Source organism: Primulina tabacum, chromosome 18 (assembly GCF_025594145.1).
Source record: "Primulina tabacum isolate GXHZ01 chromosome 18, ASM2559414v2, whole genome shotgun sequence".
Lineage (NCBI taxonomy): Eukaryota > Viridiplantae > Streptophyta > Magnoliopsida > Lamiales > Gesneriaceae > Primulina > Primulina tabacum.
In genome coordinates, this window is record NC_134567.1 from 200,160 (window position 1) to 211,051 (window position 10,892).

Consider the following 10,892-nt stretch of genomic DNA (forward strand, 5'->3'; position numbering starts at 1 on the left):
AGAGCCCCATCCAACCCAAATCTTATCCGGACGGGGTTTGGAAACATCAATCTCCACACAAACACGGGCAAAAGAACCCCGGGAACAATCTGCAGTAAACTCATCCATCTCAATTGGATTCCCCAAAAGCTTGGTAACCATAAAGAGAGTACGTCTCGAGTAAAGATGTAGAGGTAAATTAGGAATCCTAACCCAAACTGGTACAAGAGGCGATTCCTCAGCAAAATTAAATTCCGGAGTCCACTTAGAAAACTTAACTGACACTGATCCAAAAGATAGAGTACCGAGAGACGAGAATTTCAGAAAATCCGCCTCACAAGTAAGAATTAGAGCCATGAACCCCCGAGGAAGAAAGCGAACTCGAGGCGAGCCCACAAATTCTAATTGAGAAATAGCAGTCAAAATAACATTATTGGGAGTGATCCTCCTATTACCAGTAATGCGACCAATCAAAGAAAATTTAAAAGGCGCAACCAAGTTAGACATAACCTCATCCGGGAAGTGTAAACCCGATACTCCATCAAGAACCTGCGGAGCAAAATACTGATCCATGACTTCTGCAACACCTGCAAACGTCTTATCCCGAGGCAAGGAAGAAACAGGAGCAAGTAAATCACTGAATAAACGAGCAGAATCAGGCGAAACAGCACTTTTCAACCCCAATTTGACTTCCGGAAGAGAACAGTTGACTGCCGAGTCAACTCGTTGAGTACGGCCGAGTGACTCGGCCGAGTCAACTCGTGATTCGCCGGCTGGCGACTGAGAGAAGGTCGGCGAAGGGGTGGAAAACACAAATCCGGGATCCTTTCCAGTAGACTCGGTCGGCAAAGGCACCGATTGAACATTTAAATCCGGCGAAATCGATTGAAATACCCCAAATTGGGCGTTTTTGATCGGCAAGGTATTTTCCGAAATTGAAGGCATAGAAATCTTACCCATGACTTGGTGAGTTTGTAGTAGAGAGGAATTGCAAAAATCAGCAACCGATCCGGAGTAATTGAGTTTAGAAGCCATCGCATATATAGCTTGTGGGCTGAAATTCGTAGATCTGAAATTACCTCCGCCTCCGGACTCCGATGATGAAATTGAAACTATAACTGGAGGCGTCTGGTCATGGGCATTCCAGATCGGGGTCGCGATCGGAGAAATAAGACCGGAGCTGGCCGGAATCGGGGCTGAAACTTCCGGCGTCGCGATGAACAGTGCGTGCGGAACTTCGGCAGTCGATTTCGGGGTGCTAATGAACTTCGTTTGGCCTGAATTTTGGACAGTAGGATCGACAATCAGAGACGATTCCAACGGTATACTACCCATGGTCGGACGATGAACGGACGGTGGGGCGATGGATTTCGCCGGAATTTCGGGGTTTTTGGGAACTTTGGACGTAAAATTGACGGGGCAAACCTGCTCCGATGGACCTGATTTTTTGACAGTAGCCTCGTCTCGTCGAGACGCATCTGATGGTATCATTGGTCGGCCGGAAACCGGCGCCGAGAGGGGGGCGATTTTTGGCGATTTTTTGGCGAATTTTGGGCACTATTCACATTAGAGGAAATTTTTTGGGGGCAAAATGGTTTTGGTTTGGTTTAGGGTTTAGGGTTTAGGGTTTAGGGTTTAGGGTTTAGGGTTTAGGGTTTAGGGTTTAGGGTTTAGGGTTTAGGGTTTAGGGTTTAGGGTTTTAGGGTTTTAGGGTTTTAGGGTTTTAGGGTTTAGGGTTTAGGGTTTAGGGTTTAGGGTTTAGGGTTTAGGGTTTAGGGTTTAGGGTTTAGGGTTTAGGGTTTTTTTTTTTTTTTTTTTTTTTTTTTTTTTAAATCAAAGTTTATTTTTATACAACAAAGAGCAGTACAAATAAAACCTAATGGGAGGGAGACTGTGTCAAGACCTCCGCAAAAGGCTATACAATCACAACATCAAAACAAAAATAACGACATACTACAACAGGGCAACCCGAAATACAACAGAACAAAAAGCAAACAAACCAGAGGTTGCCCCAGAATACATCAATCAAAATAAAACAAAGGGTGGGCAAGGAGAACTCTGCAGTGAACGCCCACCTCAAAGCATATCAACCTGAATCAGGCGGTCGCCCATAAGGTAACCCCGCCTGACTCTTCTGAGTCCTGTAAAACCGGCGCTGCTGTGAGCGCGTGCGACCGGGTAGTGGCAAGGACTGACATGCAGTAGTAGGAGGAAGAGCCAAATCAGCCTCTCGAGAACCACTCCCAAGGTCAATCTGTAACGGAGTAATGGGACCAGAAGCTGTAGTAACAACCATCTGTGACGGAGCAGTGGAAACAATCATCGGGTCTATCACTACGGGAACAACATCAACCGGAGAAGAGCTCGACCCAGAACTAGACCCCTGAGCACCACCTGCAATAACGGAAGTAACAACCACTGAAATGTCCTGAGGAGTAGGCATGGTAGCCACCACAACCTGAGGCACCAATGGAATATCCTCAACAATAGCCTCTAAAGAATGAGAGGAGGACGATGGGCATGAAGATGAACCAACACCAGAATCAACACCTGGGAAGGAATCTCCTGTAATAGAGTGAAGAACCTCGAACTGGTTACTCGAAGGAGAAGCCAGAGGAGTAACCTGACTAGAAGCCTGGCGACGCCTACGTCGCTGCTGAATCCATCCTGGCTCAGTACTCCCAGAACCAGCACCACTAGAAGGAACCGAGTCATGCGGAACACTGTGAGGCTGACCCGAAGACCCTGGATCAGCCGAAGAAGTATGAGGACGCTTTCCCTGATCTTTGGAACGGCTGCCAAAAGACCTAAAACCAGAACTAGAACAGCGCTGCACAGAATGGCCTAACATATGGCACTCCGTACAAAAATATGGGACTTTTTCATAGACCACCCCCAAAGTCTGTCTGTGGCTGCCCCACCCCACCCAGATTTGATCCGGACGAGGTTGCAACACATCAATCTCAACGCAAATGCGGGCAAAAGAGCCTCGAGAACCATCAGCTGTAATCTCATCCACCATAAGAGGGTTCCCTAAAATCTTACCAATCTGATAAAGACACTGCTTGTCATATAAATGCAGAGGTAAATCAAGAATCCGAACCCAAACCGGAGTAATCGAAGACTCGGCCTCAAATTTAAACTCTGGTGTCCATTTAGAAAAACGAATCGAAACTGTCCCGATAGAAACAAACTTTTGAGACCATAATTTAAGAAAATCTTCCTCAACAGAAAAAATAATAACCAAAAAGCCTCGGGGAAGAAATTTCACGGTAAACGAGCCCATGAAGCCAAAATGGGAAAAAGCAGTCATGATAGCACTATTGGGTGTAACACCCCGGTTCCCTGTAACACGGCCAATCAACGAAAATTTAAAAGGCACTGACAGGGAAGAAATAACCTGATCCGGGAAGAGAATACCCGGAATACCTTCCACAAGAGTCGGCTCCGCAGGCCCACCCAGCATGTCACCAAACCCTGCAAAGCTCTGTTTGGCTGGAGGAAGAGCAGTGATATCTCGAAATGAAGCCAAAGGAGGGACTGGTGAAGGCGGAACAGTGGCCGAAACATCAGGAGCAGAAGAACATGTAGGTTTGACCTCCGGTTGACCCCCGGCCAAATATGGCGAGGTGACCACCTGAACATCACTACCGACCAGAGACGACGATGGGAGCACAGAACCGGTACCCAAAAGAGAGGAACCGACGGGCGACAGAGGTGATCCACTCGACTTAAAGAACCCAAAAGGTATTTCGACACCATTATTCATGATAGTACCTAACAGTTCCGCATGAGCGGGCAGTTCAATCCGAGAAGGCAAACGAACTGTAGAACGCACAGCACTTACCGGAGCAGCAGTACACAAAGGCCCTACTGCCGAGTCAACACGGTTGAGTTGACTCGGAGACTCGACCGCTTTCACCGGTGAGTTTCCAACCGGAGCAAAGCTAAAGGCCGGTGACGATGAGGAGGGACAGGAACCGGCCACTAAACCACCGGAAACGGCCGAAAACGTGTTGAACCGGGCAGAACTCGGCGACGAACTCGTTTGAAACCCATGAATTTGGGCGTTTTTGATTGCACCAACATTTGCTGAAATTGATTGCACCATGGAGTTACCCATGACTTGTAAAGTATACGGTAAAGAGGAATTGATAATCGGAGCACCGACGCCGGAGTAATTGGAAGACGAAACCGGCGCACCTAGGGTTTGAATGGTGCCAAACGTAGATCTGAAATTCCGTTCACCACCGGACGTTGTTGGTAACGGGCCTTGACTCATTGGAAGCGCCTTATCATGGGGATTCCGGATCTGGGTCTTGATCGGAAAACCATCACGAGAAACGGCCGTAATCGTTGAAGAAGTGGACGGCGACGCGGTGAACAGTGCCGTCGGGACTTTGTCGGTCGATTTGGGGAAGCAAACAGACTCCGATTGACCTGAAAGTTGGACACGAGGATCGACTGGTGAAGACGGTTCCAACGGTATATCACCCGATACCGGACGATGCACGGTTACCGGCGCGACAGATTTCGCCGGAAATTGCGCAAATTTCGGACATTTGATCGTGCAATTGGCCGAGCAAACGTGCTCCGATTGACTTGAAATTTTCACAGTAACCTTGTCTTGCCGAGGCGCATCCGATGGTACTATTGGCCGGCCGGAAACCGGCGCCGACATAGGGGCGAATTTTAGGCGATTTTTGACTTTTTTTTGGACACTATTCACTGTAGAGAAAATTTTTAGGGTTTAGGGTTTAGGGTTTAGGGTTTAGGGTTTAGGGTTTAGGGTTTAGGGTTTAGGGTTTAGGGTTTAGGGTTTAGGGTTTAGGGTTTAGGGTTTAGGGTTTAGGGTTTAGGGTTTAGGGTTTAGGGTTTAGGGTTTAGGGTTTAGGGTTTAGGGTTTAGGGTTTAGGGTTTAGGGTTTTTTTTTTTTTTTTTTTTTTTAATAAAACACCGCCGAAAGCGGGGGGGTTAGGCGGACCCCTACCTGTATATATAAACACAAAAGAAATACAAGATAAGGCCTAAAGAGAGGGGAGGTATACCAAGACCTCTCTAAAAGCGAGTCTGACAACACATAAAACATAAAGACATAAAACCTAGGGTGGCAAATACACGTGCCAAAATCTAATCCCTAGGAAAAGCGTATAATAAAAATTAACATATAAGAGCAGCGCTAAATACATCAAAACAAATCGAAACATGTCTAAACTGTAAAGATCCGACTCAGATGTAGGTGCAAAAGACAACCAATTGTACCCATCTCTGAGCCGTCTGTCGCTGTAAGTCCAACATGAAAATGGCGTCCTAGTCCGAGATCGGTCGCAATCCAGCTGAAGTAAGAGAAACTTCAAATCCCCAGAAGAAGGTGAAAACGTATGGAGCTCATAACGTCATAAATCCAAGCGTGACTGGAACGTTGATATAAGAGGTAGCCAAGAGATAACATGGAGAGCCACCAATGCACGTAGCAAAAGCAGAGAACATATAAATACCGACATGAATGGAGCTCTGGGCCAGAGAAACCACTGAGAGAGATCATCCAAAGCCACCATAAAACCCGGCAAGAGAACACAAAATATAGAAAGCGGCGGCCAAGGAGAAGCCTGCAGAGAGCGACCGCCAGAGAACAGGGTGGTCCAAATAAAAGCACCAATGGAGAAGGTGCGAGAGTCCACCCAGATCCAAAGAAACAAAGCACTCCAAAGAGACAGTACCTGCAAAGGAAAAAATACATATAGATATATATAAATATATATATATATATATAGAAATAGATCGAAATAAAGGAACGGGCTGCAAATAGCTAAGAACATCTGTATCTAAGGTAGGGAAGCCCGGAGATATCCGAGCGGGTCAGTATGGATATGTGTCTGGGTAGTGAAGGACCTAACTCTAAGGTATAAACCCTAATGGTATGAGCCCTCGCCGCCAAAGCATCCGCCACCGAATTTCCCTCCCGAAAAATATGTGAAAAATGAACCGCCCGCCCCCTCAAAAGAAACAGAATCCGAGTGACTGTATGATGAAGGTCCCAATGGCACCGACGAGAACGCAGGATCTGAAGAGAAATCTGAGAATCGGTCTCAACCCAAAGGGGAAAAAGACCGAGATCGGAACAGATAAGAAGGCCCCTCCAAACCGCCCAAAGCTCCGCCCGGACATTGGTCCCGACTCCGATAAACTCGCTGAAGGAGAGCACCACTCTGCCAGAAGAATCACGCACAACACCACCGACAGACGACTCCCCAGGATTGCCCCTCGAACTCCCATCAACATTCAGCTTAAAGCACCCAGGTGGTGGACAGAGCCACCGGACAATCGCTAACCTATGGGTCCGCTGAAAGGCAACAAAAATTCCCAGCGATCTCGCCGCCTCAAAGGCACCAAGCCAGTGCTTGGGCTTAACAATGAAAGCAGCATGGGCAAGACGCAGATAAGACAAAATCTGAGACTTCACAGTCTCCCCAGAAATACGCAACTGACGGTGCTTCGCATCATTACGAGCCATCCAGAGAAACCACAAAACAATGAAGGGCAGAAACTCCTTGACGTGGCCCCCAGGTGCCCAATGAAGATTTCTCTTCCAAGCGCTAAGGAACAACCTGAGATCCCCTGTGCAGGGGATCCGGACACGAAATATGGCCCCAAAGAAATGCCAGACATAACGGGCTATCGGGCCATCAATGAAGACATGTGTAAATGTCTCCGACATATCACAACACTGGCATCGAGAAGCCAACTCAAAGCCACGACGTTGGAGCATATCATCCAACGGGAGCCACTGATGCCAAAATCTCCAAAGAAAAAAAGACATCGTGGGCCTCAACCAACGGCCCCAACAAGGAGTCAAGATATCAGAAACAGGGTCTCTCAATCGGACAAGCTCCCAAGCAGACCTAATCGAAAAAGCACCGTCAGAACTGTGAATCCAAAGCGCCAAATCAGGCTCGCCAAAGGCAATCGGGGTCAAGGTAATCGCCTCAGCAACAGAAGGGGCCACCACAGCGCAAAGAAGATCGAAATCCCAAGCCCCCTCAGACAAAAAGTGAAAAATCCGAACAGCACGGCCCCCACGGACCTCACACTGGCTGGACAGAGCAGTATCCCCAAACCATATGTCATCCCAAAAGGACACGTCTCCAAGGCCAACGCGCCAGCGAATGCCGGGCTCGGCGCGAGGTCTGATCCGTAGGAGACGACGCCAGGTGGGGGATATTAAACCACGAGGGAGAACAGAGGCAGGAGCATCCATCTGGCAATACTTCCGTAAAAGGAATCTCGCCCAGAGAGAGGAGCCCTGCCGAAACCGGAACCACAACTTAATAGAAAAGCTATCCACCAGATCTTTCAATCTGCGGAAGCCAAGACCACCCTCCATCACTGGGAGACAGGCTCGAGACCACTTGGCCCAGTGCCATTTCTTCTCCAGTGTCCGCGACCCCCAGAGAAAAGCGTTGAAAACCAGCTCAAGCTTCTCCATGACAGCAAGCGGTGGCTGTACCACCTGAAACAGATAAATCGGCATGGAGAGGAGCACACTGCGGATAAGGGTTATGCGGCTACCCGGAGAGAGCGTCCGGATCTCCCAACCCTCTAACTTCCTACGAACAGATTGTAGGAGGTGCTCAAAAGGAAACATACTCGGTTACCCCTAAACAAGGGGACTCCGAGGTACTTGAGGGGCAAATGACCCTCCGCAAACCTGGTGATGCGCAAAATCCGAGAGCGAAGTCGCTCAGAACACCTCGGAGGCAAGATAACAGAACTTTTGACAGCGTTCACCAGCTGACCCGAACAATTCTCATAATGATGCAGTAAACCCATAAGGCGCCGCAAACTACGAGACCCACCATTGGCGAAAATAATGACATCATCAGCATAAGCCAGATGGGAAATCAGGATATCACAACCAGAGCGGTACCTGAGCTCAGGATGCTGCAGGTAGAGGCGGTCAAGGCCGCGCGATAGGTACTCCGCCCCCAAAATGAAAAGCATGGGGGACAAGGGATCGCCCTGTCTGAGGCCTCTAGTGGAACCAAAGAACCCCGAGAGAGAGCCATTGATGTTCACGGAGAAATGACAATGAGATATGCAAGCCGAGACCATCTCCACAACCCGCTGCGAGAAACCAAAGTGTCTCAAAACCTCGAAGAGGAAAGGCCACTGGACCCTGTCATAGGCCTTGGCCATATCCAACTTCAGGATAACATTACCGCCACGAGTGGGGAGAGTGAGACTGTGAGTGAGCTCCTGGGCTAGGAGAATATTATCGGAGATCATCCGACCCGGAACGAAGCCACTCTGATTCGGTGAAATAAGTCTCTCCGCCACAACCCTCAGCCGAGAGTACAACAGCTTAGAGATGATCTTATTAGTGACATTGCACAGACTAATCGGACGGAAGTCCGACCAAGCATGAGCACCCGCGACTTTGGGGATCAGAGTGATTGTGGTGGCGGTAAAACCCTGGGGGAGGGGAGAACCCCTGAAAAAATCCAGGACAGCATCAAAAACATCCTGATGAACAATCTCCCAACAATGCTGAAAGAACGCCGAGGAGAAGCCATCAGGCCCAGCCACACTATCAGGATGTATGGAGAAGACGGTCGCACGAACCTCCTCCAAAGAAGGGGTCGCAACAATACCCTCATTCTCCACAGCAGAGATAACGGAGGGGAAGCCCGAAAAATCAGGACTCGCAAGCGCAGAGGGGTCACCAGTAAGCAAATGCTGGAAAAACGAGGCTCCCGACTGCTGAATCAACTCAGGAGACGTCAGGCATACCCCATTATCCCAGATGCGGAAAATCTTATTCGCCACCCTTTTCTTCTTCACCATGTTGTGAAAGAGTTTGGTGTTCCTCTCACCATCCTCTAACCAGTGGCAAGCAGCTTTCTGTCTCCAAAAATCCGCCTCCATGGCGGTGACACGGGCCAGATCCTCATTGCGATCAGACAGATAAGTCCAATTCAACTCAGAAGGATCAGCCTCACAGACAACCTCAGCGGACCGAACAGCCCTCTCAGCCTCAATGATTTTATCGAAAAGGTTCCCAAAAACATCCTGATTCCACCACTTGAGGTGATGTTTGAGGCGCTTAATCTTAGCAAAAAGGCGAGGCATACCACTCAAACTACAAGGCAGAAACCAGTTAAGCCGAACAGTCTGCAAAAAACCATGATGCCGAAGCCACATACGCTGGAAGCGAAACGAGCTCGGCCCACGGGCAAAAACCGGAGCGGTGACCAAAAGCGGACAGTGGTCAGAGAAAGTACGGGGAAGATGTTCAACACGAATGGAGCTGAAATGATCACCCCAATCAACGGAGACCATAACCCTGTCCAACCGCTTCCAAATGGTCTTATTCGTCCATGTGAACGAAGAGCCCTCAAAACCGGCATCAACCAGACCAGAATCCAAAATGAAAGTATTGAACTCCTCCATGGGTAGAAGCCTACCACCACGGGTGCCCAAACACTCAGATGCATCTCTGACTACATTAAAATCACCGCCAACAAGCCAAGGACCCAGAGCAGGCTTGACCTGAAGAAGGGAAGACCAAAGATCTCTGCGCTCAACGTAGCCGCAGCTGGCATAAACAAATGAACAAAACACCTCAGTCGGTAAAAAAGAGGCGGACACCTTGATGTGCAGGAACTGAGCATGATCAAAAACACACTCAGTCTGCACATCCGCGGATGAAAAAACCCAAATATTACCAGAAAGATTCGAAATGACTCTAGAAAAACCAAAACGGCGAGTCATGAATCTCTGGTCCAACATGATCATCGGCTCCAAAATGGCCAAAATCTTAATCTGATGCGCCTTCACATAAGCATGAAGCCGCTGTTGGGACTCCGAACTCCGAAGTCCCCGAACATTCCAAATGAGGGAATTCATGGAGATCGATGAGCAGAAGCACCCGGCCGCCGCTTAAACGAAACTCCCAACGCTTCCTTTTTCCTTTTATTCACGTTCGACATATCAGTATCCTGAGCACCAGAATCAGAATGTCGATCAAACCCCGTGTCGAGGTCATCAGCAGACATACGCTCGACAATCCGCTCACAAACAGGAGACCCCTGTTGAGCAACAAGTTCCTCAAGATGAGAGGAAACATCTGGAGAAGAAGGAATGGAAGGAATCGAATGGCAGCTGTGATTCTCCATGCACTGAACAGAAGTGCCAAAACCCCCCTCCTCAAACTGATGAACCAAAGACTGAACAGACACACAAGCCGTACCCGAAGGTAAGGCGTCAACAATGGGCAGACCCAAACTAATCGGGTCAACATCAACAACAGGAGCCTGATCCAAAGGAGCATCTCCAAGTAAACCATCACCCACAACCTCCAAGTGGGATCCAAGATCAGGATTAAGACCAACCAACTCAGTATCGTCGCAACGCTGAGCCTCATCATGCCAGGGTGACAAAACCTCAAAGGCATTTGAGGAAGTAACTTGATGCGGAACATCAGGAACTGTAGGGGGGGCTCCAGCAGGAGGACCCCTGTGCACAGGCCGCCTCCTCCGTCTACGTCTAGGGCCATCGCCATTTAAATGAAGCTGAGGCTGTGGTCCAGGATTAAAGACAGGAACAGCACCCTCCTGGGGTGTTTGTGCTTTGGGAGGAACTGGATCTTGAGATTTTTGAAAAACGGGTTTAGGCCTCGACGGCCTAGGATTCTTCCCGTGAGAATAACACACGGTAACTGAATGTCCCAGCATCTTGCAGTCAATGCAATATGCGGGGATCTTCTCATAAATGACATCAATAACCTGTGTGTGATCACCCCAACCAACCCAAACCTGCTGAATGGGAGGCTGTAAAACATCAATTTCCACACATACTCGGGCGAAAGCGCCTCGAGAGACATCAGCAGTGTGGTCGTCCATCTTAACAGGCTT

The 10,892-nt window shown here is 48.8% G+C and overlaps 1 protein-coding gene across 1 annotated transcript; it reads right to left on the minus strand.

Annotated features, from left to right (window-relative positions):
- Positions 1-5,375: 5,375 nt before the first annotated feature.
- Positions 5,376-8,904, minus strand: LOC142533485 (uncharacterized). The gene is made up of 3 exons (XM_075640288.1): positions 7,688-8,904; positions 5,891-7,586; positions 5,376-5,699 (listed from the first exon to the last, which is right to left on the minus strand). Exons 1-3 carry the CDS (start codon positions 8,902-8,904, stop codon positions 5,376-5,378), a joined length of 3,237 nt encoding a protein of 1,078 aa, XP_075496403.1.
- Positions 8,905-10,892: the final 1,988 nt, after the last annotated feature.